At 62.8% G+C, this 25,539-nt stretch overlaps 6 protein-coding genes across 8 annotated transcripts in view; 4 read left to right on the top strand and 2 right to left on the bottom strand.

The window, feature by feature from the left end:
- Positions 1 to 5,299, top strand: part of CHLRE_15g641451v5 (uncharacterized protein) — a 7,575-nt gene extending 2,276 nt beyond the window's left edge. Inside the window, exons 5-7 of the mRNA XM_043070669.1 lie at positions 537 to 775; positions 1,178 to 2,357; positions 2,469 to 5,299. Of these exons, the coding sequence (XP_042916527.1) occupies positions 537 to 775; positions 1,178 to 2,357; positions 2,469 to 3,383 (2,334 nt within the window). The 3' untranslated portion in view covers positions 3,384 to 5,299. The remainder of the gene's footprint in view (positions 1 to 536; positions 776 to 1,177; positions 2,358 to 2,468) is intronic.
- Positions 5,300 to 6,455: 1,156 nt separating this feature from the next.
- CHLRE_15g641400v5 (uncharacterized protein) lies at positions 6,456 to 10,153 on the top strand. The gene is made up of 3 exons (XM_043070668.1): positions 6,456 to 7,125; positions 7,649 to 7,773; positions 8,583 to 10,153. Exons 1-3 carry the CDS (start codon positions 6,901 to 6,903, stop codon positions 8,854 to 8,856), a joined length of 624 nt encoding a protein of 207 aa, XP_042916526.1. The 5' UTR covers positions 6,456 to 6,900; the 3' UTR covers positions 8,857 to 10,153.
- Positions 10,154 to 10,204: 51 nt separating this feature from the next.
- CHLRE_15g641350v5 (uncharacterized protein) lies at positions 10,205 to 13,360 on the top strand. Its single transcript, XM_043070667.1, has 2 exons — positions 10,205 to 10,725; positions 10,792 to 13,360. The coding sequence occupies exons 1-2, from the start codon at positions 10,650 to 10,652 to the stop codon at positions 10,887 to 10,889; spliced, it is 174 nt and encodes a 57-aa protein (XP_042916525.1). The 5' UTR covers positions 10,205 to 10,649; the 3' UTR covers positions 10,890 to 13,360.
- Positions 13,361 to 13,382: 22 nt separating this feature from the next.
- Positions 13,383 to 14,844, bottom strand: CHLRE_15g641298v5 (uncharacterized protein). The gene is made up of 2 exons (XM_043070666.1): positions 13,648 to 14,844; positions 13,383 to 13,561 (listed from the first exon to the last, which is right to left on the bottom strand). The coding sequence occupies exons 1-2, from the start codon at positions 14,780 to 14,782 to the stop codon at positions 13,554 to 13,556; spliced, it is 1,143 nt and encodes a 380-aa protein (XP_042916524.1). The 5' UTR covers positions 14,783 to 14,844; the 3' UTR covers positions 13,383 to 13,553.
- Positions 14,845 to 18,384: 3,540 nt separating this feature from the next.
- CHLRE_15g641282v5 (uncharacterized protein) lies at positions 18,385 to 19,667 on the top strand. Of its 2 annotated transcripts, XM_043070665.1 has the most exons (2): positions 18,385 to 18,756; positions 19,009 to 19,667. In XM_043070665.1, exon 1 carries the CDS (start codon positions 18,497 to 18,499, stop codon positions 18,692 to 18,694), a length of 198 nt encoding a protein of 65 aa, XP_042916522.1. In that variant the 5' UTR covers positions 18,385 to 18,496; the 3' UTR covers positions 18,695 to 18,756; positions 19,009 to 19,667. The 2 variants fall into 2 exon arrangements, with proteins under 2 accessions (XP_042916522.1, XP_042916523.1); XM_043070664.1 differs by having other exon boundaries at positions 18,385 to 19,667.
- Positions 19,668 to 19,702: 35 nt separating this feature from the next.
- The window catches only part of CHLRE_15g641266v5 (uncharacterized protein), an 8,702-nt gene continuing 2,865 nt past the window's right edge, over positions 19,703 to 25,539 (bottom strand). Inside the window, exons 3-11 of one of the 2 annotated variants that reach the window (XM_043070662.1) lie at positions 24,976 to 25,135; positions 24,485 to 24,541; positions 24,002 to 24,121; positions 23,618 to 23,707; positions 22,489 to 22,607; positions 22,045 to 22,159; positions 21,238 to 21,279; positions 21,023 to 21,142; positions 19,703 to 20,536 (exon numbers count right to left, since the gene is read on the bottom strand). In XM_043070662.1, the coding sequence (XP_042916520.1) occupies positions 20,348 to 20,536; positions 21,023 to 21,142; positions 21,238 to 21,279; positions 22,045 to 22,159; positions 22,489 to 22,607; positions 23,618 to 23,707; positions 24,002 to 24,121; positions 24,485 to 24,541; positions 24,976 to 25,135 (1,012 nt within the window). In that variant the 3' untranslated portion in view covers positions 19,703 to 20,347. The remainder of the gene's footprint in view (positions 20,537 to 21,022; positions 21,143 to 21,237; positions 21,280 to 22,044; positions 22,160 to 22,488; positions 22,608 to 23,617; positions 23,708 to 24,001; positions 24,122 to 24,484; positions 24,542 to 24,975; positions 25,136 to 25,539) is intronic. The other variant, XM_043070663.1, reaches the window with a different exon arrangement.

Below are 25,539 nucleotides of genomic sequence, written 5' to 3'. Positions count from 1 at the left end.
ACCGGAAAATACCGATTAGCAAGGTCCGGGCATCTATGGATTCCGCGCCTGTGGGCAGCATAGAGCAGGCGCTGCTCACGTTGAAGCTCAGCGCCAAAGACCCAGACGTCATTTCGCGCTTAGACAAGGTCCTGTACACGCTGCGCGACGTGGTCAGTGGGCCCAACATCATGATGTGCGAGCTACAAGAAGGTCTATGGTGGCAGCCCTTTACGTAGGTCAGAGCAAGCCAGGTCAGGGCATGGAGGCGGGTGGGGCGGGTGGGGCGGGCGGGGCCAAGGGCACCCCTGGGTGGGGCTTTGAGGGGTGCGCTGAGGACAGGGTGGGGAGCATTGCATGGGCACGACTGACGCCCGGTCGCCAGCCCTCACAACGCCCCACCGCACCCTTCCTTTCGCCCATGCCCTTCCCCTCTCTTCCTGGCTCCCATGTTCCCCTCCCGTTCCTCCTTAGTTTGGGCTGGTTTCTAAAACCTCCCTCCTCTCCTCTCTCCTCCCCCTCCTCCTCCCCGTCCTCCCCGTCCTCCCCTTCCTCAGGGCGACCCCAACGGCAACTCGCCACGCGTGGCAGCGCTGGCTGCCGCCGCCGCGGAGGGCGCCGCCGCCGCCGCCGCCGGTGGCGCGGGGTTTGGTGGCATGGGCGGCCCCCGCCGCTCGCCGCAGCCCTCACCGTTGCGTCGGCCCGACGCAGCCGCCTTTGCTGGATTCGGCGGCAGCGGCGGCGGCGGCGGCGGCAGTGGTGCGCCGTCGGGGCACGCGTCATTCCACTACTCGCCGTGAGTGCGCGCTGCAATGAGTGTTTGTCTTCTTCTTTTCTTGTGGCTTCTCCGGGGAAAAGTGCACAAGTCTGTTTCCCTGTTTGCCGTGCGACCTCGACAAGGCCAGGACATGTCACATGTGACCGGCACCCGACGCCCCTGCCTTTGTCCCTACCCACCACCACCACCACCACCACCACCACCACCACCACCACCACCACCACCACCACCACCACCACCACCACCACCACCACCACCACCACCACCACCACCACCACCACCACCACCACCACCACCACCACCACCACCACCACCACCACCACCACCACCGCCACCGCCACCACCACTACCACCACCACCACCACCACCACCACCACCACCACCAACATCAACCCAACCTGCTCATCAACACCCACACAGGAGCACGGTCCATGCCAACAGCATTCACGTTCGCACGTCGGGCGGCGGCACGGAAACCGGTTACGATGACGGCAGTCCGGTTACGCCCACACCTGACGGCTTCAGCCCTAACGCCAGCTTCATTAAGGGCCGGTCCGTTGTGAAACGGTCGGGCACCAGTCGCCTACTGGTGTCGAGCTCGGCAGCTTTGGTATATCCAGTGGCGGGACCCAATGAAGTCGAAGGTGGCAGCGGCGGCGGCGGCGGCGGCGGCGGCGGCGGCGGCGGCGGCGGCGGCGGCGGGAGCGGGGAGGTGGAGGAGGTGCAGGTGCTGAACGAGGATGAGTCGGTGTTCATGACTGCAGTGGCGGCGGCGGCGGCGGCGGGCTATGGCGCTCTTCCGGAGGGCCGCCAGGCGGCTCCCCTCGGCGGCGGCGGCGGCGGCGGCGGCGGCGGGGTTGCGTTTCTGCCGCAGGCGCAGCGGAGCAATCTGGACATTCACGTGGGAGGGGCGCACACACCCCGAGGCAGCAGCTCGGGCGTGGCTTGGCCCGGGCTCAGCGGCGGCTCAGGTACGGCGTCGCCAGCCAGTGGCCGCGCGCCGCCGCCGCCGCAGACGCCGCGCATGCCAAGCCAGCTCAGCAGTCCGGCGGCAGCGGCGGCGGCGGCGGTGGCGGCGGCGGGGTACGGCCATGCCGGCCGCGGTAGCAGCCTCAGCGGTGGCTACAGCGCCGGCGGCGTTGCTGGCGGCGGCGGCAGCGGCGGCGGCAGCGGCGGCGGCGCCGCCGCCGCCGCGCTGATCTCCCCAATGATGCTGTCCAACGCTCGCGGCGGCGGCGGCGGCGATTACTCTTTGGTGATGGGCGCCGCCGCTTCTTACGGCAACGGTAACGGCTACGGTGCCGTCGGCGGCGGCGCCATCAGCGCCAGCGAGCACGGCGGCCTGGCGGCGGCGGCGACGGCGGGGCTTGGCGGCGGCAGCGGCGGCGCCCGAGGCACCACCGGCAGCGGCGGCAGTGCCAGCCCCGGTTCACGCATGCTGGCGGCGCGCCCTTCCTTCACAGCCGCGTTCGCGTCGGCTGGCGGTGGCGGCGCCGCCGGCAGCCCCCGCGCCGGTTTCGTACACCCTGGTTTCGGCGGCGGCGGCGGGGGGGCCGCGCCGCCGCCGTCGCCGCGCTACAGCGCCAGTACGGGATCCCAGGTGGCGGCGTCGTACTTGCGTGGGAACAGCAGCTCCCTGAATGGCGGCGGCGGCGGCGGCGGCGGCGGCGGAGCCGGCGCGGCCGCCACCGCCGCCGCCGCCGCAAACCAGGCTCAGTCGCTGTTGGCGGCGCGGCGGGGCGCCGGCTCCCACGATGGGATGGAGATCACGGCGGCGGCGATGGCGCCGCCGCTGCCGCCGAAGCAACAGAGCCTGGCGTCGCTCCCTGGCTTTGCTTCTGGCGAGGACGAGCATGCGGAGGAGATTGGGCCGGGCCGCGGCGGCGGTGGCGGACGGAGCGCGCCGTACGGCGCCACCTCCGCTGCCTACATTGGCGGCGGCGGCGGCGGCGGCGGCGGCGGCGGGGGAGCCGCGGGGTTCCTGAATGCTACGCGTGGGACCCGTGGCTCCTCAGTGCCACTGGTGCCTGGCACCCCATCAAGGCTGTCGGGCTCTGGAGCCCGGGCTGCAGCCGACGTGGCGGCAGCGGCGGCGGCGGGCACGGGCACAGCGGCCGGACGCGCGGCCGCCGCCTTCCGCGGCGCAGGCGGCGGCGGCGCCGCCGCCGCCACGCACCACCAGCTGCAGCAGCAGCACTCAGCGCAACCGGCGCAGTTTGGCGGCTTGGCGGCGGCAGGCGACGGCGGCCGGCAGTTTTCCACATGGAGCGGCGGCGCCGCAGCGGCGCCGGCGGCGGGGGCCGCCGCCAGCGCTGCCGTCCTGGCGGCGGCGGCGTTGCCGCCGCCGCCGCAGCACCACCACAAGCACGCCTTCGCGCCGCCGCCGCCGACGACGACGGCGACTGGCGGTGCCTACCCTGCGGGCGCGGAGGCTGGTGATGGCGATGGCAGCGGCGACGGTGGTGGCGGTGGCGGCGGTGGGGGTGGCGGCGGTGGGGGTGGGGGTGGTGTGGCAGCAGCGCCGCAAGCAGTGGCGGGCAGCAGGGCGGCGAGGGCGGCGGCGCTGCTAGCTCGGAACAGGAGCAACCTGAGTCGGCTGACTCAGCCCGCGGGGGGCGTGCAGTAGGCAGGGTGGGGTTGGGGGCGGGGGGTATGTTTGCGAAGATGAAACAAATGCACATGATGCCAGAGTAGGTTGTGGCCAGCGTATGTAGCAGACAGGGTGGGAGGCTGTCAGGTTTGCTCAGAGAGGGGCATGGACTCGTGGATGCAGTCCACGGGTGCCGCGTGCGAGCGGGGTTGCGGTTTTGTTTTGTCGCTGTCTCCATCGACAGCATTGCGGTTGCCCGTCTCGGTGTGCTTGTGTGTGCTTGTGACAACGGCTTGCATGTCTGTAGAAGGCGTGCGGCTGCGTGGCCCCTTCATTTGAGGTCTGAGTCACGGGTACCTTGCATTGTTGACTCCTCCGGAGTGAAGTACCGTATGAGCGTAAGAGGAGAAGACAACTTCTCACGATGATTTAGTTGGTTTGGCAAGGAGTGCCGTACACCTACGAGGCGCTGAGAACATCTTCTAGTGATTCTCTTTCTACCTGTCCCATGTTGGGTTTTTTCAAGCATTTTCAATGTTGTGCCGTATTTATTCTGCTGTTATGGCTGATGTGACTACTTGCCGCCCGCCCACCGGTCTGCGGGAGGTGGGAGGCAACTGAGAGACGCATCATGGCCATGAACTTGGGGTTTCAGGACTCAGCATGGACTGTGGGACTCGCTTGCTTGCTTTGTTGCTCAACGTTGAGGCGTGAGAAGCGCAGAGATCGCCGGGGTGATTTGTGGAATGCCATAACGGCCTGAACTAGCCCCTTTCCGTCAACTGGCAAGCATTGTGATCAACGTAATGAGTGTGCGATGGGACAAGGTTAAGGCAGACTGGCGACGTCCCGTATGGTGCGGCTGATCAACGTAATGAGGGTTTGCGCACGCACTACCGGTACTGCTGTGGCACGTGTGTCGGGAACTCGGGAAGTGCTCGGGGGGTGGGAGCCTGGGAGGGAGACGCCTGGGCCAGTGGGGCACCCCTGCCATTGGCGTGTGCATATCCCGGTTGGGCCCTGATAGCGTTTTTTGGGCTGAGCCCCCTGAGCGAAGCGATCCAGGGGGCGCGAAGCCCCCCAGGATTGCCCCTGCGTTGACAAAAAGTACCATACTGGCACAAACCGCGAGCGCCACGTATTATTACTTGCTATTCCCTATTGTAGAAAAATAGGCCGCAGGGCCGGAGCGAGAAGCGACCTCGCGAGTCCATGGACATCTTGACTTTCTTCAGTCCGCGAGTATAGCTCTCGGGCCCTGAATATCTTACATCCATGTATCAAAACATGTCGACGTCAAGCGCTTGGGGCAAGAATGTCGAAAGTTTGTGCAACAGCCGAACCATGCGTGCCGATCCCGCCTTAATTATGTCGCGGCCCCGGATTACGCGCCCGAGCCCCACTAGCCGTTTGTGGTGCTTGTGAGGGATTTGGAATGAGGTATCACGGGCTCATGTGTGGAGTGGCGTGGACAGGGCGTGGCGGTGCCTTTGGTATGCCCCTTTGCCAGTCCCGCTGGGCTTGCAAGGGTGCTGTTTATGTCGCCGGTACCCATCGTCACATCCCTTGCTCTAGGGGCTCAGCCCATTTTCCAGCTGTACAAAGCTGACACCCCTTGTTCAAGCACGTCAATAGCATGTGATGGCTCGGCGTCTTCGGGTGCTGGGACTGTCCCCTCTGTAACATATGCATTCATATCCCGGCCATTGGGGTTGGAAGCGGGGGGGTGGAAAGGCACCGTGCGGCCGCAGGCATCCCGGCTTGCCCTGTCTTGCCCCGTCATATGCACGGTATTACCGTACTGACGCTTGAAATTTTATCTCTAATAATTTTAGCGGTGCGCGGAGGGGCTGGTTTATGTTTTTAACTTTTATCCCGGGGGCCAGTCAGGTCTTGAAGTTTTATGGGACGGATGGCGGTGTGGCGTGCCACGCGTGTAACAGCCCTAACACCGGGTCAAAAGCCTTTCCTGTGCTTTGAATGCACCTAAGCAGCATTCGCTACAACTTCCGACCCCAAACAGACCAAATTCCAGCAGGCTTTGTCCCCAGACATGTCCAATTATGTCTCTGGACATGTCTAGAAATTTTATCCGACCCCCTGGAATTTGGCCCATTTGCTCAGTATTAGTTTTATTTTGGCGTTTTCGAATATAATAAAAAAGATTTCAAGCGTCAGTACGGTATACTGCTCTGCACATACCTCGCCCCCACGTACCCCCGGCCTCCCGCCGACCTGACCCACCAGCCCAGCCAGCGAGCCATCCTCGCTCGTTGCCCTGCTCGCCCAGGCGTCCCGCATCCCTGGTTTGACCCGCCCCAGGTATCCCGCAGGCCCCGCCCACGTAGCTAGCAGACCTGTGGCACCCCGCTACAGAGCTGCAGCATCGCTCTAATCCGGGTGCACCCACCACTTGAAAATCGCCCATCCCCGAAATTCCTCATCCTCATCCCGACGGCAACCGTACAACATCTCCCTCTTGCTCCCGGGCCTCCCTAGCACCAGTCAACGGTCAACACCGCTTGCATGCCAGGGTGTCTCCGTGCAAGTACAGCTTGCACGCAAACGCGATGCGTTGCAGCCCCAATTCACCCCCAGTTGACGCAACAGTGACTGCGTATGCACACGCTCTCCGCGCCCGCCAGGCCCCAGAACGGGACGCCGATGGACCTAATCCTTTTACATAGGGCATGAAATTGCGTTACTGGCATTGGCTTTGGGGCTATGAAATGAGGCCTGACACACCGTGGGGCAAAACCCGTGGGGACGCCCTAATTGGGGGACTGTTCAATGGCGCCAATGCAGCTCGCTGTTGCACACATTGTGCTCTGTCATACCAGGCATGTCTGACTGTTTGTGCACACGTGGTGCGAAGCGCTCGAGCTTCCATCATGTGTCCGTAAACCACGAGCGTGTGGGCCCGAGCGGTGGACCTGCATCACTTCCTAGCTACCCTAGAGATGCGTAAAAATTCTAGAAGCCTGCAGCTGTGTAAGGAGTCTTCTAAATGACCACCCCGCCCCAAAAAATGTACGGCGGTCCCATTCTGTCAAGGGGCACTCGCAGGCCTGGAGACCTTCCAGGAAATTCCCTCTGCCCCAGTGCCCTCTAACGTTGAAACCACATATCCGCAGCCTGAAACGCATAGACAACACCCACCCTGCGCCTTACTAGGCTTTTTGTGTGCTCTCAGCGCTGCGAGCAACAGTCGAGTTGTCCTAGAGTTCTTTCGATTTGCCTCCAAAGCTCAACTCACTCACATTGCGCTTAGGCGCTTACCAGTCGCCACGACCAACTCCAAGAGCGACTGCAAAGCAAGTTGAAGAGCTGCTCTCAGAAGCAGCCGCGCTATTTTCGAGACAACTGTCCGTTTTTCCAGCTTCCATGAGTAGGCATTGATGGACGCAATCTAGCTTGCACTCTTCAGACGAAGCCCCAACTCGGCCCGGTGCTCACCCGCTTCGTTCACTCCAAGTCCCACGAAATCGGAGTCGACAGCCAGCCACGCATGTTAGCTGGTCCGCAAGCGCAGCCGGTCGATATCCACCGGAAAATGCCGATTAGCAAGGGCCGGGCATCTCTGGATTCCGCGCCTGTGGGCAGCATAGAGCAGGCGCTGCTCACGCTGAAGCTCAGCGCCAAAGACCCAGACGTCGTTTCGCGGTTAGACAAGGTCCTGTACACGCTGCGCGACGTGGTCAGCGGGCCCAACATCATGATGTGCGAGGACCAGGAGGCTCTGTGGTGGGAGGCCTTTGCGGAGGTCTTTGCAAGCGAGGTGAGGGCAGGGGGACGGGGCTCGGAGGCGCGCGGGGGGGGGAGGCAAAAGCGGGGGCCGGGCAGTGCGTTGGGGAAGAGCGCTGGGGCAAAGCTCAGCGGTTGTGTTTTGCACGCGTTGGTTGATTGGAAACGACAGGCGCGCTCGGACCGCGGGTGTTGCGCGTGCCGTGTGTCGACCGGTGGGCACGATAGGGCGGGCCGGGTTGCTGGTCGCGGGTGTGTGTATGTGTGCGGGCGCGCATTGTGCGGGCGGCGTGTGCGCGATAATAGGGAACCCCTCGCACGGGCTTCTGCAGTGCTCCCTTGCAAATGGGTTTCCGAAGCACCACATCGAAACCCGGCCCCAACCGCTCCCAACCGCCTTCAGCCCCGTCCCAGCCCCAGCCCCAGCCCCTGACCCCAACACCAACCTAACCACCAACCCCAGCCCCGCTGCTCCCGCACCCAACCCCCCTCCAACCCCCACCCAAACCCCCACCCAAACCCCAACCCCCAAACACACACGCGTGCGGCGTTGACAGGTGGACGCGCAGACGCGTGCCTGCGGCGGTCGGGAGCCGTCGCCGGGCTGCAAGCGCCAGATCCTGGCCGACATCCTGGTGTGGGCGGAGGTGACGCAGGAGCACTACGACAGCGGCACGCTCAGGTGGGGGTTTGCGAGGTGGGGGGGAGGGGGGAGGGGCAGAGGGGGAGGGGGATGAGGGAGGGGGGTTGCGAGGTTTGGGAGGGGGCGGGGTTGCGAGGTTGGGGGGGGGGCGGGGGTTGCGAGGTTGGGGGGGCGGGGACGGAACGGTGGTTGGGGGTTGGGAGTGCGTGTCGTGCACATGCGTGGGGTGGCATGCATGGGGGTGCAGAATGCGGTGCGGACTGGATGTCAGTCGGGACTGCGCGGGTGTGCAAGGGAGCGCAACCGCCTGGGTAGGGGAGGGGCGCTCGGCGGGTGAAGGGAGAGGGGCGGGAGGGGCAGGGAGCAGGGCGGGTGCAGACTTGTGTATGTGCGTGCATGCGTGTGTGCGCGCGAGGTGCTGTGGAGTGTGGGCGCCGGGGGACAGCAGTGGGGTTTGTGGGGCTGCTGCATGTGGGGGCGTGTTCACACGGGGGCAGCCACACGGGCGGGAGGGGTTGCAGCAGGCGTGTTCAGCCTGTGTGGGCGGGGTTGGGCGGGGCGCCTTTGCGCGGGGGGGGGGGGGGGGGGGGGGGGGTTGCCGCAGGTGGTGGTGTGCGGCGGGGACGGGCGTTGCTGCCATGTTTACAAGAACTGGGAGGATAGGTATGGGGAAACGCTGGCAGGCATATCCTTAGCGGCATGGGGACATCGCAACCCCCGACTAGTCTTACCCCCGCATCTCTTGCACTGGCTCAAACACATGCAGCCTTAGCATTTGCGGGGGCGCGCGTTCCGCTTTGTTTCCTCTTCACAGCTGCCGTAAGAACCCCGCTCACGCGCCCCCGCAGGTTTGTGACGGAGCCGCACGAGGCAGATGAGTCATTCCAGCGCATCGGCCGCACCTTCCGCGCCGTCAAGGCGTCCAAGGGCCTCGGCGGCGCTTCGTCTTCCGCCGGCGGCGGCCCTTCGCATGCCTGCGGCGGCTCCATGGGCGGCCCTTCGGCGGCGGCGGCGGCGGCGGCAGGCCACGGGTACGAGGCCAACGCGGGGGCACAGCGACCAGCTGTGAGCGGGAGCAGCGATTCTGCTGGCTCCGATCTCAGTTCTGACACGAGGTCCTGATCATGATACTGCGAATATTTGTCGTGATAGATAGATATAGGTAAACAGTTTCTGAGGTGTTGAGTATTGTGCCAATGCCCTTGCGATTGGGCGCGTGGCAAGGCAGGCAGCCGGGCCAGGGGCAGGACGTGTGCCGCCGCTGCGGCTAACGGCCTCATGCATGGTATTACATTGTTGCTTGGAGGAATGGAACACACGTGATTGCGTTCATGATTCACCCGAGGTCGGGCCGGCCCGGCAGGTGAGGCCGGGGCGGCCAGGCAGGCAGCACGCACGCGTGTACGTGTGTGCGTCTTTGTTGGCTGCTGCTGCATATGCTGCTGCTCAAGTTTTGTGCCCCTTCGCACCGAAGCGGGCTTGCATGATGGCTCTTCACGGGATTTGCATGGCTATTGAGGGGGGGCTGCGCATGGCTCTCCCCCACGGACTGTTTGCATGTCGGGCACGGTGGCATAACGGAGTACGGCATAGCGTGGCGCCCGGTACGGCAGCACGCACGCGTGTGAGAGCATTGCGACTTTGCCAAGCGCGTCTTGCGCCACACGCGGCGGGACGCCGTACGTGTGGCGCTGCGTGTCAGCAGACCAGACCAGTTTTTTTCCTGGCGGGTGCCGCAAGTTTGCATTCGGGCTCGGCATTTGCCGATGCTCACACACGCACACAAACACAAACGCATTTCTCCCACCAAGGCGCGTGCGTGTGGCAGTGGCGGAGCGGGGCGTTGAGGGGGGCTGATGCTGGTGCATGGCGGGTGTGGAGGATACGTGCCTGCGTCGCTGTCGCCGGTGCCGCCGCTGCCGCATGGGCACAGGGGCACCTGGCTTGCGGGCCTAGAATGTGGTAATGCCCACTGATGCGGTGCAAACGGAGGTGCGGTACTGCGCACGCGCTGCGAATCTGTTGACGCGGCACGCAGCGGCGGCTGCCCGCTACTGACTGGGGTATTGCGCGCAGGAGTTTCGCACGTGGGTTTCGCACAGCATAGGCGCTTAGATGAAGAGGTGTTGGGTCGGGCTTTCGAACGATAGGCGGCAATGGCGGAGGAGGGCGAAGAGGGCGCCAGATCCCGCGGCGCCTGTGGCGGAGTACATGCCGGCCATAACCAACGGGGAAGAGTGTGAGTTTGTGGGCACAGTGTGGTGGGGGGGCCGCAGGTGCAGGGGGATGGTTCGGTGTGGCTCGCCACGTATGCACTGCTCCTCTTCACGCATGGTGGCAATGCCTGGCTGTCAGGGCTACAGATGCGCGCATCCGCGTTGTGGCACGGCTGTGTACCAAGTTGTAAAGCACTGCTGTGCTGCTGCTGCTGCTGTCGTTGCTGGGGTGGGGGCGCACTTGAATCTTTTTTGGGGGGGGGGGGCGGGGAGGGCCGATCGGCCTAATCGCGAGCAAATGGGTGCAAACGCGACTTAGAGGGGACAAACCCGTGCAGAACAAGTGCAAGCAAGCTGATTTATGTTCATAAGCAAGCTGAATACCTCACAGAAGCCAACGCTGACAACTCTTGCAAGGTGGTGAGCATCTGGCAGCAGGAGTTCTTCAGCAGGAAGGAGGTCAAGTTCTCTTGCACCATTGCAGCAATATGGACCCAAACGTAATCCTCGCGTGTGTTACAGCTTCCGGCGCAGCTGCTTACATCGGGCACTCGCTCCAGCAAGCCGGGCGCTCCGTTAAGGACGGCTTGGGCTCCATTAAGGACGGCTTGGAGCGCGCCGGACTGCAGACCGTGCAGCATATGCAAGAGCATGGGCCACACGTCAGTTCTCCGGCCAAGAAGGAGAAGCCGGCCAAGGATGCGTGAGCTGATGAAGGGCCAGAGGCGCTTCATTTGCGTGCACCAAGCCGTTCCAGCAGCAATACGTGGTGAGCGTGGATAGCCACAATGTCGTGCTGGGCCTTGGGACTGGATGAGCTCGTCGTCGTTAGCAGGACAAGAGTGGATGGGCCGTGTCCTGCTTCTGACGATGAACTCATCCAGTCCCAAGGCCCAGTCGCCATCCCCGAGGTCAGGCCGGGCGGGCAGACAGTTGTAGGCAGGCGGCCAGGCAGGCAGCACGTAAGCGCGTGTACGTGTGTGCGTTTGTGTTGGCCTCCACTGCAGCTCAAATTTTGAGCCCCTTTACGCCGGAACGGGCTTGCATGATAGCTCTTCACGGGATCTGCATGGCTGTTGAAGGGGGCTGCGCATGGCTCTCCCCCACGGAGTGTTTGCGTGTCGGGCACGGTGACATGGCTGAGTACGGCATAGCGTGGCGCCCGGTACGGCAACATGCACGCGTGTGAGAGCATTGCGACTTTGCCAAGCGCGTCTTGCGCCACACGCGGCGGGACGCCGTAAGTGCGGCTCTGCGTGTCAGCAGACCGACCAGTTTTTTTCCTGACGGGTGCCGCAAGTTTGCATTCGGGCTCGGCATTTGCCGATGCTCACACACGCACACAAACACACAAGCATCTCTCTCACCAAGGCGCGTGCTTGTGGTAGTGGCGGAGCGGGGTTTTGTAGGGGGCTGATGCTGGTGCGTGGCGGGTGTGGAGGATACGTGCCTGCGTCGGCATTGCCGCTGCCGCCGCCGCCGCATGGGCACAGGGGCACACGGGTTCCTGGCTTGCGTGCCTATAGTGTGGTAATACTCACTAATGCGGTGCAAGCGGAGGTGCGGTACTGCACGCGTGCTGCGCATCTGTTGACGCGGCATGCCGTGGCGACTGCCCGCTATTGATTGAGGTATTGCGCGCAGGGGTTTCGCACGTGGTTTTCGAACAGCATAGACGCTTGGATGATGTGTTGGGTCGGGCTTTGCGAACGCGAGGCCGGCGTGTGCGTGATGGCTTGAGCGGCAGTGAGGAAGCCGAGAGTAAACAGACGCTGGGCGGCAGTACCCCGCGCGGAAAGGCATGTACCTCAGCCGGCCATAACCAGAGGGGAAGGGTGTGAGTTTGTGGGCACAGTGTGGTGGTGGGGGGGCCGCAGGTGCAGGGGGGTGGTTCGGTGTGGGTCGCGACGCGTGCACTGCTCCACTTCACGCACGGTGGCAATGCCTGGCTGTCAGGGCTCGCATCCGCGTTGTGGCACGGCTGTGTACCAAGTTGTAAAGCACTGCTGTGCTGGTGCTCCCGTTGTTGCTGGGGTGGGGCGCACTTATACCTTTTAGGGGGGGGGGGGGGGGGGGCGCAGCCCATCGGCCCATCGGCCCGATCGCGATCGCAAACGGGGCGACCTAGAGGCTAGAGGGGACAAACCCGTGCAGAACAAGTACAGGCAAGCTGATTTTTGTTCACAAGCAACCTGAATACCTCACAGAAGCCAACGCTGACAACTCTTGCAAGGTGGTAAGCATCTGGCAGCAGGAGTTCTTTTAGCAGGGAGGAGGCCTGAACGAAAGATGTCTTGCACCATTGCAGCAATATGGACCCAAATGTGATCCTCGCGTGTGTTACCGCTTCCGGCGCGGTTGCTTACGTCGGACACTCGCTCCAGCAAGCCGGCCGCTCCATTAAGGACAGCTTAGAGCGCGCCGGGCTGCAGACCGTGCAGCATATGCAAGAGCATGGGCCACATGTCAGTTCTCCGGCCAAGAAGGAGAAGCCGGCCAAGGATGCGTGAGCTGGTGAAGGGCCAGAGGCGCTTCATTTGCGTGCACCAAGCCGTTCCAGCAGCAATACGTGGTGAGCGTGGATAGCCACTTGTCGTGCTGGGCCTTGGGACTGGATGAGCTCGTCGTCGTTAGCAGGACAAGGCCCAGCACGACATCGTGTGGCCATCCCCACCCACCATGTATTGCTGCTGGAACGGCGTGGTACACGCTAATGAAGCGTCTCTGGCCCTTCACCCGCTCACGCATCCTTGGCCGACTTCTCCTTCTTGGCCGGAGAACTGAAATGTGGCCCGTGTTCTTGCATACGGTATGCTGCACGGTCTGCACGGTCTGCAGCCCGGCGCGCTCCAAGCTGTCCTTGACGGAGCGGCCGGCTTGCTGGAGCGCGTGCCCCACGTAAGCAGCTGCGCCAGCAGCTGTAACACATGCAAGGACCATACTTGGGTCCATATTGCTGCGTTGGAGCAATGAAACTTTTCTCCTCCGGCATGGCTGTGTCCGTGCCGGAGACCAACCCAGAGGAGGGCCCGGCGGGCCAGAGCAGGGGCCGCTGCTTGTATACCTACTGACCTACGTAGTAGAGGACTGATGCAACGTAGCGACGTGTGCTGGTGAACGAACGGACAAGTACTTGAGTATGCGCCAGTTCATTGCGGTTTGGAAAGGTTGGAATGCATGGGGATTCTGAGAGTTTGACGTGCGTACGGGAGTCGGTTCCATGATACAGTCGTACTGTAAAGCTGTCTCGGCCGCGCGAACCGGCGGCGACACCGAGGCAACAGCACGGATGCCGGAGGCGCCGGCGCCGGAAGGGCCGAGCGATCCTGCGCGGAGGGGAGATTAGCCGAAAAAGAGGGGCGGGAAAGAAGGGCGGGCACTTGAGTGAGAACGTTAGAAGTAACGTTAAAAGCTCTCACTATGAAGGCGGAATGAAGAAGAGAGAGGAGGCTGGCGCCAAAGAGAGCCAGCCTGTACGACTTCCTCATGGAAGCTCGCTTAGAGGCTTCATTCCCTCCGGCCCCTTCGGGGCCTCCGGTCCTCCGCCTCTAACCCCACTTCCATGATACAGTCGTACTGTAAAGCTGTCTCCCTTTGGCGCCATTAGGCCGCTGACAGCTGACAAGGAAGTGGGACAAGGGGACGACAGGCCACAGGAGGAGGGCCTTACAAGCGGAAAAACGAAGAGATACCTCACCTCCAGCGAGGCCCATAGCGCGGGTGACACCGAGGGTGTCCTCGAGGGTGGGGCGTGTGTAGTGACCGACCATAGTGGCGGGCTTCCAGCGGCCATGCACCTGCCGCAGGGACGCCGGAACTCCCGCGTCAGCCGCGGCGCTGTTGCCACCAATGCGCATCGAGTGCGGCTTGATGTTGCCCGAGACGCCCGCCTCCCGCAGGCGGGCCAGGAAGTTGGAGCGGAAAGCGCCGTAAGACATGCTGAACACCGGCGAAGCCCGCGTGCCCACCAGGCGCTGCAGCCGGCCGCCGGCGGCCGTGTACTGCACCGTACGGAGCAGCGGCCCGACGTCCTCATCGGCCGCCGCCGGAAGGCGGCGGTAGGCGCCTTGGCGCAGCAGCCGCTCCGTGAGCGCCACGGGGCAGAAACCGCCTAGGTGGGGCAGCCGGGCGATGTGCACCCACTGACCGTCCATGGCCACGTCGGTCTTGGACCGGGGGATGAAAATGGCCATGTGGCGGGGCGTGATGAGCAGCAGGTCGGCGTGAACGCTGACCTCCGCCATGTCGTCAAACCGCAGGAAACCGTAGAACATGAGGGCCACGGTCGTGGCCATCATGAGGCGCAGCAGCGGGGCGCCGGGCCCGGCGTGGGCGCACAGGACCGCCGCCAGGTCGGCGGCGGACATGGCCTCCCGGTGCAAGCGCTGCACCTGCAGCCGCCGGGCCGCGGTGGCGCGCACGTTTGCGCAGCTTTCCGCTGCGGCTGGGTTGGGCAGGCCCGCCAGGCTGTAGTGGAAGGCGATGGCCTTGCCAGCTACGTCGACTCGGCTAGGGCCGGACCCGTCCGCGGTGGCCGAGTTGAGGACCGATTGCAGATAGAGGGCGACCAGCTGCGGCGAGGCGGCGTAGGGTGGGACCGGCGGGGCGCGCCGCCGGCACCAGGCCAGGAAGCTGCGCCACGGGCCGCCATACTGGCTGTGCGTCGCCGGCCGCCGAGACAGCGGTGCCTCCTCGGCCAGCTGCGCGGCCAGCGCCTGGCACTCCGTGTCCGCGGCGTGGCTACCGGGCAGCAGCGCCCGCGCCCGCAGGCCTAGTTCTGCGAGGGGGAGCAGGGGTCGGCGGGGACCCGCAGGGGGGATGGTGAGGGCCATCAGCAGCAAACAACAACACAGCCTCAGAACGGAGCCACCGCAACCAAAGCGCAGCCAACAAGCTAACTCGAACGCCGACGGCCCGACACGGCGAGCCGAACACCACGAGCAACCCGCACGCCACGCGTGACGCCCCGGCGAGACGAGCGGCCCACGCCACGAAGCACCAGCGCCCGGGGCGCCGCCAAAGGCGCCACCGCGCCAGCGGCCAAGCCGCCAGCCGGCGGCGCCGCCAAAACCACGGCGGCGGGCCGAGGGCCGGCGGCCGCGCGAACCGGCGGCGACACCGAGGCAACAGCACGGATGCCGGAGGCGCCGGCGCCGGAAGGGCCGAGCGATCCTGCGCGGAGGGGAGATTAGCCGAAAAAGAGGGGCGGGAAAGAAGGGCGGGCACTTGAGTGAGAACGTTAGAAGTAACGTTAAAAGCTCTCACTATGAAGGCGGAATGAAGAAGAGAGAGGAGGCTGGCGCCAAAGAGAGCCAGCCTGTACGACTTCCTCATGGAAGCTCGCTTAGAGGCTTCATTCCCTCCGGCCCCTTCGGGGCCTCCGGTCCTCCGCCTCTAACCCCACGTAGTGATGACAGATGAAAGGGGGCCCAGCAGGTTTTAGCTGCGAGAGGCCGTGCAGCTGGCCGGCACCAGTCTTATACGGTAACCTACCGACTTACAGTGGCGGAAAATGTGGCGCACTGCTCTATGGTGGCAAACAGCACGCCTGTCGCATTGGTGGACAAGTATTCGCTACGTACGGCCTTGCAACCTGTGCTGTGTGCGTGCCAGGCAGCGTGATGGGGCTGTAGCACCTGTGGTGTGCATGGGTGTTGCAGTGCAGCTGTGCAGGCTAGCTGTCGGCCTCCGCTGTAACAGCCGGTTGATGAGCTGATCAGAAGGAGCCGGGCTGACAGGGAAGGGACGGAATCGACACGAACATCCGAGAGCAGGGGTGGCCGAGGGCAAATACACGCAGGGGTTCACCTGCTGACACGACAGGAAGCCCAACGGCCAGCGAGCGCGTGGCGACGCGCACCACAACAGGCAGGCACTGCCCAGCACCAAAACGCGCAATCTGGCCTTGGCGTTGCAAATTGAATGTTGGGGTCTGGTTGTCCGCTGCACACTACGGGACTACGCCAACCTGCCCCTGCCCCTGTCCCATCGCTTGGTTTTCACACCCCCCACGAGCCACGTACGGTATGCGAGCAACACACTATGTCAAACCTGCCTCTCGCACCACCATCGTGATTAATGACGAGTGTTGCGGAACTAATGCGTACGCAGACCAGAGCGGATGGCGGAGTGGGCTTGCGTTCATGATTCACCCGAGGTCAGGCCGGGCCGGCAGATGCGGCCCCGGTGACATTCCACATTTGTAGGCAGGCGGCCAGGCCAGCGCTCGTATCTTCCTTCGTTCGGAACGAAATTTGCCCAAGAAGGCCTCTGGCGGACGAAATTTTTTTGATTTTGACTTGGAATTTCGGCCAAAACGCACGGGCTCTTGGGGGGTCTTTCGGCAAACAGACGAAGACATTTTTGGGATTTCGGCCACTTTTTACCAAGGACAGGGGGTTCCAGCGGCTACTCCACGGCCGAAACCTGCGTGGCGTATGGTAAGAAGGCTCAAAGGGCTGTATCTATGGGTGTTGACGGCGGGAGACAGGGTTTCCCCTGGCGGGAGAGTGAGGTTGGGTCGGCGGGAAGCAGGGAACGTGTCGTGTCGGTGTCGACATCGTGCGGGTCGGGGGCGGAGCCCCCGGAAAAATTTTGGGGGTGAACGAAGCGGCGGCAGCCTGTTTCGTCAACTAAACGAAGCCATTTTAAGGAATTCGGCCACTGACGCCGCCCCTGCCTTCGTAAGATACGCGCGCTGGGCCAGGCAGGCAGCACGCACGCGTGTACGTGTGTGCGTCTTGTTGGCTGCTGCTGCTGCTGCTGCACATGCTGCTGCTCAAGTTTTGTGCCCCTGCGCACCGCAGTGGGCTTGCATGATGGCTCTTCACGGGATTAGCATGGCTATTGAGGGGGGGCTGCGCATGGCTCTCCCCCACGGACTGTTTGCGTGTCGGGCACGGTGACATGGCTGAGTACGGCATAGCGTGGCGCCCGGTACGGCAGCACGCACGCGTGTGAAGAGCGTTGCGACTTTGCCACGCGCGGCGGGACGCCGTACGCGCGGTTCTGCGTATCACCAGACCAGACCAGTTTTTTTCCCGGCGGGTGCCGTACGTTTGCATTCGGGCTTGGCATTTGCCGACGCTCACACATGCACACAATCACACACGCACACAAACACACACGCATTTCTCTCACCAAGGCGCGTGCGTGTGGTAGTGATGGAGCGGGGTTTTGGAGGGGGCTGATGCTGGTGCGTGGCGGGTGTGGAGGATACGTGCCTGCGTCGCTGTCGCCGCTGCCGCCGCCGCCGCATGGGCACAGGGGCACACGGGTTCCTGGCTTGCGTGCCTAGTATGTGGTAGTACCCACTAATGCGGTTCTCGCCCGCCACTTATCCGTACATTCGGGCTCCCTTTTCTGCCTTGCCTCGCCCTGTTTTCGCCCCTGCTTGTCACACTGTCGCCCGGCCACTGCTTTGCTGCACTCTGTCTGCATTTTCTCTGCGGTTGCCTCTGGTGCTCATCCGTGGACGCTGGCCATCTTCCTGCAGGTGCGCTGCGGCTCTGCATCGCGAGTGTGGCGTTGCGGTGTGTCTGTGTGGTGCTATCGCCTGGCGGGGCGCCCAGAGCGTGAGGAATGCGCATCAGCAAACTTCCAGCCAGCCAGCAACTTGTCGGTACAGTAACTCCGGCGTTCGACCAGCCATGCACTTCTGCTCTGCCACTGCAAACTGTCTGCCGTCTGCTTGGGATATGGGCATCAGCTGCACCCTACGGGACCTCGCCAACCTGCCTAAACCCTGTCCCATCACACACCCACTAATGCGGTGCAAGCGGAGGTGCGGTAATGCGCCATCCGTGGGCGCGGCACGCCGTGGCGACTGCCCGCTATTGACTGGGGTATTGCGCGCAGGGCTTTCGCACGTGGGTTTCGATCAGCATAGGCGCTTGGATGATGAGGTGTTGGGTCGGGCTTGAGAGCGAGAGGCCGGCGTGTGCGTGATGGCTTTAGCGGCAGTGAGCACGAGAGGAAGCTGAGAGCAAACGGACGATGGGCGGGAGTGCCCCGCGCGGAAAGGCATGTACATTAGCCTGCCATAACCAGCGGGGAGGGGTGTGAGTTTGTGGGCACAGTGTGGTGGTGGGGGGCCGTAGGTGCAGGGGGGTGGTTCGGTGTGGGTCGCGACGCGTGCACTGCTCCTCTTCATGCACGGTGACAATGCCTGGCTGACATGGCTACAGATGCGCGCATCCGCGTTGTGGCATGGCTGTGTACCAAGTTGTAAAGCACTGCTGTGCTGCTGGTGCTGCTGTCGTTGCTGGGGTGGGGGCGCACTTGAATCTTTTTTTTGGGGGGGGGGGGGGGGGCGCAGCCCATCGGCCCATCGGCCTGATCGCGAGCAAATGGGCGGAAACGCGACCTAGACGGGACAAACCCGTGCAGAACAAGTAAAAGCAAGCTGATTTATGTTCACAAGCAAGCTGAATACCTCACAGAAGCCAACGCTGACAACTCTTGCAAGGTGGTAAGCATCTGGCAGCAGGAGTTCTTTTAGCAGGGAGGAGGCCTGAACGAAAGATCTCTTGCACCATTGCAGCAATATGGACCCAAACGTGATCCTCGCGTGTGTTACCGCTTCCGGCGCGGTTGCTTACGTCGGACACTCGCTCCAGCAAGCCGGCCGCTCCATTAAGGACGGCTTGGAGCGCGCCGGACTGCAGACCGTGCAGCATATGCAAGAGCATGGGCCACATGTCAGTTCTCCGGCCAAGAAAGAGAAGCCGGCCAAGGATGCGTGAGCTCGTGAAGGGCCAGAGGCGCTTCATTTGCGTGCACCAAGCCGTTCCAGCAGCAATACGTGGTGAGCGTGGATAGCCACTTGTCGTGCTGGGCCTTGGGACTGGATGAGCTCGTCGTCGTTAGCAGGACAAGGCCCAGCACGACATCGTGTGGCCATCACCACCCACCTTGTATTGGTGCTGGAACGGCGTGGTACACGCAAATGAAGCGTCTCTGGCCCTTCACCCGCTCACGCATCCTTGGCCGACTTCTCCTTCTTGGCCGGAGAACTGAAATGTGGCCCATGCTCTTGCATATGCTGCACGGTCTGCAGCCCGGCGCGCTCTAAGCTGTCCTTAACGAAGCGGCCGGCTTGCTGGAGCGAGTGCCCCACGTAAGCAGCTGCGCCAGCAGCTGTAACACATGCAAGGACCATGCTTGGGTCCATATTGCTGCGATGGAGCAAGGAAATGTTTCTACTCGGGCATGGCTGCCCGTGCGGAAGACCAACCCAGAGCAGGGCCAGGCGGGCCAGAGCAGGGGCCGCTACGTGAACACCTAGAGGACTGATGTATTGTAGAGACGTAGTGTGCTAATGAACGAATGACATAGTAATCTACGGTTGCGCCAGTTTATTATGGGAAGGATGGAATGCATGGGGATCTGAGAGTTTGACGTGCGTACGGCAGTCGGGTAGTGATGACAGATGAAAGGGGGCCCAGCAGGTTTTAGCTGCGAGAGGCCGTGCAGCTGGCCGGCACCATTCTTATAACCTACCGATTTACAGTGGCGGAAAATGTGGCGCACTGCTCTATGGTGGCAAATAGCACGCCTGTTGCATTGGTGGACATGTATTCGCTACGTAAGGCCTTGCAACCTGTGCTGTGTGCGTGCCAGGCAGCGTGATGGGGCTGTAGCACCTGTGGTGTGCATGGGTATTGCAGTGCAGCTGTAGAGGCTAGCTGTCGGCCTCCGCTGTAACAGCCGGTTGATGAGCTACTGATCAGAAGGAGCCGGGCTGACAGGGAAGGGACGGAATCGACACGAACAGCCGAGGGCAGGGGTGGCCGAGGGCAAATACACGCAGGGGTTCACCTGCTGACACGACAGGAAAGCCCAACGGCCAGCGAGCGCGTGGCGACGCGCACCACAACAGGCAGGCACTGGCCAGCACCAAAACGCGCAATCTAGCCTTGGCGTTGCAATTTGAATGTTGGGGTCTGGTTGTCCGCTGCACACTACGTCACTACGGGACTACGGTACGCCAACCTGCCCCTGCCGGCCTGCCCCTGTCCCATCGCTTGGTTTTCACACCCCCCCACGAGGCCACGAGCCATGTACCGTATGTACGGTATGCAAGCAACGCACATGCCAAACCTGCCTCTCGCACCACCATCTCGACAACACACCCGCTACGCACACGCTGTTGTTGCAACGCCCCTTCCTCGCACACATCACGCACAGTGCCCGCAAGCCCTGCTAGCCCTGCTCTCTTATCCAACGCTTGTGGGGTCCTCCTAATCCGCTCCTCCCTGTGCACACCCATCCGTCCATACACCCATCCGTGCTGCCGGCACGGCACACACACACACACACACACACAAACACGACCCCCACACACTAGGACACGCTGCCTCACACGCATTCTCTCACACGCTGCCTGCCCAATCTACTCACACGCGGCTGCCCCCAAGCCCCAAGCCCACGCCGCCTGTCCCCCCAAGAATGCCAACCGCCCCATCGCCGCTGCCGCCGCTGCTGCCCGTCAGCAGCGGCTCCCTCTCTCCGCCGCCGCCGCGGTGGCCGCTGCGGTCGCGCAGAATCTCGGGTTCCCGGTGCGCGCCGCCGCCGGAGGGCGGGACCTGCGGGTAGTTGGGCGGGTAGTTAGGCGGGTAGTTGGGCGGGTAGTTCGGCGGGCAGTTAGGCGGGTAGTTAGGTGGGTATTTGGGCGGGTAGTTAGGTGGGTAGTTGGGCGGGGTTGGGTACTCGTGAAGACACGCCTTTACGGTAACGGCAAGCGAAGTTGACCTGGCCAGACGCACACGCACACGCACACGCACACGCACACGCACACGCACACGCACACGCACACGCACACGCACACACACACACACACACACACACACACACACACACACACACAGACGCACGCACACACACACACACACACACACACACACACACACACACGCAACGCACAGACACACACATACACACACACACCCACACGCACACGCACACACACACACACACACACACACACACACGCACACACACACACACACGCAACGCACAGACACACACACTGACACACATACACACAAACACAAAGTTGCAACAATCCCCACCTGCACGATGCTTAGGTAGGTGTACCAGGCTATGCCGCACATGGTGAGCGCGATGCCGGCCAGGCGCTTCCAGGGCATAGACTCGCCGAACAGCAGGCAGCCGCCCGCCAGGATCAGGATCTAGCGGGGGTGGGGAACGGGGGAGGCGGGGGGAGCTGGGGTTGAAAGGTGGGGGCGGGAAGGCGTGTGTGTGTTTTGTGTGTGTGTGTGTATACGTGTTCGCCAAACAGCAGGCAGCCGCCCGCCAGGATCAGGATCTAGAGGGGGTGGGGGGAGAGGAGAGGGGGTGGAGGGGTGAAGCTCGAGCTTGCAACAACCCCCCACGCACCCACCCCGGCCCCTTTCATGGGCCTAACACATGCCAGCCCTGTACCGGAGAAAGCAAACCCACACGCGCCAAACCACCAAGCCCTAGCTACGCGCCACCCCCCCCTGTTACGGTTAATGTTGTAGCCGTTTCCGGAAATAAGCCCCAAACCCCACCCCATTATTATTGCGAACCTGGTTACGGTATTGAGACAAGCCGCCACTTCATCATTTGACTTTGACCCGTCACACCACGAACTCGGCACTAACATATTTTTCAAGCACATCAATTGTATGTTGTAGCCGTTTACGGAAATAAGCCCAAGACCCCACCTTACCCCATTATCATTGCGGCATTGGAGACAAGCCGTCAGTTCAGCAAATGAAGTGGCCCACAATGTTACACGCATGTGCGGGAGCCGTATGACATGAACCCCATCAACCCCGCCGCCCCCTCTTACCCTCCCTCTCCCTCCTTTTCCCCTCGTCGCATCAGCTTGGAAGCGACCCAAAACATTGCAGGTGAGGCAATGACCCATGCGCCAATGGCCCATCACGCCACAAACATGGCACTAACATGAAGCGGCTCATTGATGTTGCAGCCGTGTACAGGACGAAAGCACGCAAACCCCAACCACAAATCCAGAACTCAAATTGCAATCACATGGAGAAGCACAGCGCTGAACACAGCCCATTACGTATATATAAGCTCTCACCGTTTTGAAGTGTCCCACGATGTTGTAGGTGAGGCTGCTTGTGGCGCCGATGACCAGAAAAGTGGAGAGCGACACCAGGATGCCCAGCAGCGCGGAAATCACGATCGCTGACACGCTGCGTGTTAGTTTGTTTTGAAGAAGTAAGCAACAAGCGCAAGATAGCAGGTTATTCAGAGGTACATAGGTGCATGGGTGTGGTGCGAGGAAAGGAAGATTGGGAGATGTCTACAGGCAAGGGATGCCCGGCAGGGACCAAGTCGTGCAGCAGCACGGTGTGGGGCCCGCTGCCCCATGCACATATACACACACGCCCCCTTCCCCTCCCCCCTTCCTTAACTAATCATGAATGTAACCCCCCCCCCCGCTCTCCTCCTCGCTCTATTGCATTGGGCTTGGTTTAGTTTGGGCTGGTACCTACAAACCCCCCCACCCCCCCGCCCCCACCTGGCCAGGTTGTACGGGTAGCCCAGCACGGTGTGGGTGCCCCGCGCGGCGCCGGCGGCGGGGGGCGTCATCCCGAGGTCGTCCAGCATGGGCACCATGACCGACAGCAGCACGATGGCCTGAGGGGGAAGGGGCGGGGGTTACACGCATTAAGTTTACGAAGTGAAGTCGGGGGTTGGGTTAGTGTGTGTGTGTGTGGGGGGGGGGGGGGTTACACTCATGATTACACGGTGAAGCCAGGTACGGTAGGGGTTGCATTCATGATTAGTTAAGGAAGTGGTAGACGGTAGACCATCTTGCGGAACATCAAGCGTTACCGACAATGTAGGGGTGGGGGTGCGGGGGTGACATTCATGATTTGCAGAGAAAATTCTGCTGCTGCCGCCGTCCCAGCTGCCGCTGCCACCTGGCAACCGTCCCCGCCGCCCCGCCCCGCCCCACCGCACCCACCCGCACCGCACCCCACCCACCGCACGGCACCCGCCCGCCCCGCGCGCTCCTCGTCCCTCACACCAGCAGGCCCCAAGGGACAGACAGACCTCCAGACCCAGAGGGGAGCTTTGGGACAAGCCAATACACCCGAGCCCCCCTACCCGCCGCACACGCACGTACACACACACACACACACCACGCCACTCCGGCCCCTCACTACGGCTTCACGAAAGGACAACGAGCTGGAGCGCGGCCACCCGGACGGCCGCTCATGGCCGGCTTTGCCCTCCCTTCCCCTCCTTTCCCCTCCTTTCCCCTCCTTTCCCTCCTTTCCCCTCCTTCCCCTCCTTTCCCCTCCTTTCCCCTCCTTTCCCCACCTTTTTCCCCCTCCTTTCCCCTCCTTTCCCCTCCCTTCCCCTTCTTTCCCCTCCCTTCCCCTCCCTTCCCCTCCTTTCCCCTCCTTTCCCCCTCCTTTCCCCTCCTTTTTCCCCCTCCTTTCCCCTCCTTTCCCCTCCTTTCCCCTTCTTTCCCCTCCTTTCCCCTCCTTTCCCCTCCTTCCCCTCCTTTCCCCTCCTTTCCCCCTCCTTTCCCTCCTTTCCCTCCTTCCCCTCCTTTCCCCTCCTTTTCCCCCTCCTTTTCCCTCCTTTTCCCTCCTTTCCCCTCCTTTCCCTCCTTTTCCCCCTCCTGTTTCCCCCACCTGCGGCGTGTATGCCAGCAGCAGCTGCGAGCTGTTCGCCTGCAGCTCCTTCTGTTTGGATCCGGCCCAGATCTGGTACAGCGCCGTCACCTGTGCCGGGCAGGGGGTTCGGGTGTTTGAGTGCTGGGTGTCGGGCGTTGGGTGATAGGTGGTGGGTGTCGGGTGTTGCGATGCAGGGGACGCGGGGATGCAAGGAGGCCAGGTTGGGCGGTTGGGGCTAGGGGTACGATTCGGTCGGGTATACCCGCCCGTCACTCCGTTCTCCATAAACGGCTATCCCCCACCTACACCCACCCACACCCACACCCATACGTGCAAACCCTGTCTCCCAATCAACCTCAGCTTTACCCCGCCCCCCAACAAAAAACACCCGCCCCCGCTCACCACCACCGACGCCAGCCCAACGCCCAGGCCGACGACGTTGCTGATCGCCACGTGGTCTGTGACCGTCGCGGCGGTTACGCCAACGCACACAACCGCCACCGACGCCATGATGCGCCACGTCTGTTGGTTACAGCAGTTGCAGCGGCGGTTGCGGCGGTTGCAGGGTTATGGTTGGTGGCTGAGAATGTGGTGAGAGGGGAGAGGATCCTCATGTCATTAAGGGGCCCGAGGAGATGAGCCCTGACCGCCGTGCAACTGTTCCACGCTCCTGCACGTGCGCGTGACCCCATCCACAAACGCACATGCACACGCACACGCACACGCACACGCACACGCACACGCACACGCACACGCACACGCACACGCACACGCACACGCACACGCACACGCACACGCACGCACATGCTGACATGCACACACGCACACACGCCGACACCGTCTGGGCGGGCTTCATTTTGTTGTTTTCAACACACGCACACGCACCTGCATCTTCCGGAACAGCACGAAGTCCAGCAGCATGACCGTGGGCGCGATGGCGATCTGTGGAGGGTGGAAGGGTGGGCAAAACACAAGCGTGTGCGTGTGTGTGTGTGGGATTACGACGTAGCATGCAGGCGGAGACCGTGGAAAAGGAGGCCGGGTACTTACAGGTGCGGGATATCGCGCACACGTGTTCCCCGCGTATCCCCCTCCCTGTCCATTCCACGCCCTGTCGACACCCACATCCCGTTCACCCACACCCGAACCCAAACCCAAACCCAAACCCCAAACCCAAACCCACCCACACCCACACTCATCTGGGGGATCTCCACGGCACTCCGCTGTGCCTGCAGTCTGCTCAGGCAGTCCCCCCCCCCATCCCCATCCTCCATTCCCCCAAAACACACCCACGTTCCACGTGCACAGAACCCACAATCCCATAGAATCCAAAATCCCACAGAATCCACAGCCCCACAGCTCCCACACGCACGCACCTTGAGGATCTGGTAGAAGCCTACGGTGTTGAGCTGCAGGCTGAGGTTATTTAGGATGATGTAGCCCACGTAGCCCAGCGCCAGCGGCGCCACCGCGCCCGCCGCCAGCGACTTGGCTGTGAAGAAGCCGCTGCGCGACAGCACCAGCATGCCAGCCCAGCTGCGTTCGGTTGGGGGAGGGACAAGGCGAGGGAAGGGAATTGGTTGGAGGGACTAGTTAAGGAAGTGGGGGGAGGGAGGGAGTGGTAGACGGTAGACCATCTTGGGGAACAGGGGGGGTTGTTGGGAGAGTTGCGGTTGTGCATTGCAGTTGGGGGCGTTGCGGTGAAGAGTTGTGGTCGGGAGTTGCGGTCGGGAGCTGGGGATCATCATACGTTGACTGGCATCGGGCTCCCACTCTTGCCCACACCCTTGCCTACATGCCACCTTCGCCCCCTCCCCCCGCCCCCGCCCCCGCCCCCGCGCCTTTGCCACCTCCCGCTCCCCCTCCCCTGTGCCACCTCCCCCTCCCCCGCCCCCTTTGCCCGCTCCCACTCCCCCTCCCCCTTTGCCCGCTCCCATTCC

This window comes from Chlamydomonas reinhardtii, chromosome 15, assembly GCF_000002595.2.
Source record: "Chlamydomonas reinhardtii strain CC-503 cw92 mt+ chromosome 15, whole genome shotgun sequence".
Lineage (NCBI taxonomy): Eukaryota > Viridiplantae > Chlorophyta > Chlorophyceae > Chlamydomonadales > Chlamydomonadaceae > Chlamydomonas > Chlamydomonas reinhardtii.
Note: the sequence above shows the minus strand (reverse complement) of the source record. Positions and strands in the feature narration are given on the sequence as shown.

Excerpts from the sequence above, each read along its gene's own strand:
- CHLRE_15g641400v5 (XM_043070668.1), top strand. The coding sequence starts at position 6,901 with ATGCCGATTAGCAAGGGCCGGGCATCTCTGGATTCCGCGCCTGTGGGC. Across the intron at positions 7,126-7,648 it reads CGGAGGTCTTTGCAAGCGAG|GTGGACGCGCAGACGCGTGC; the intron begins GTGAGGGCAGGG and ends CGGCGTTGACAG. Across the intron at positions 7,774-8,582 it reads TACGACAGCGGCACGCTCAG|GTTTGTGACGGAGCCGCACG; the intron begins GTGGGGGTTTGC and ends GCGCCCCCGCAG.
- CHLRE_15g641350v5 (XM_043070667.1), top strand. The coding sequence starts at position 10,650 with ATGCGTGAGCTGATGAAGGGCCAGAGGCGCTTCATTTGCGTGCACCAA. Across the intron at positions 10,726-10,791 it reads AGCAGCAATACGTGGTGAGC|AGTGGATGGGCCGTGTCCTG; the intron begins GTGGATAGCCAC and ends TAGCAGGACAAG.
- CHLRE_15g641298v5 (XM_043070666.1), bottom strand. The coding sequence starts at position 14,782 with ATGGCCCTCACCATCCCCCCTGCGGGTCCCCGCCGACCCCTGCTCCCC.
- CHLRE_15g641282v5 (XM_043070665.1), top strand. The coding sequence starts at position 18,497 with ATGGACCCAAACGTGATCCTCGCGTGTGTTACCGCTTCCGGCGCGGTT.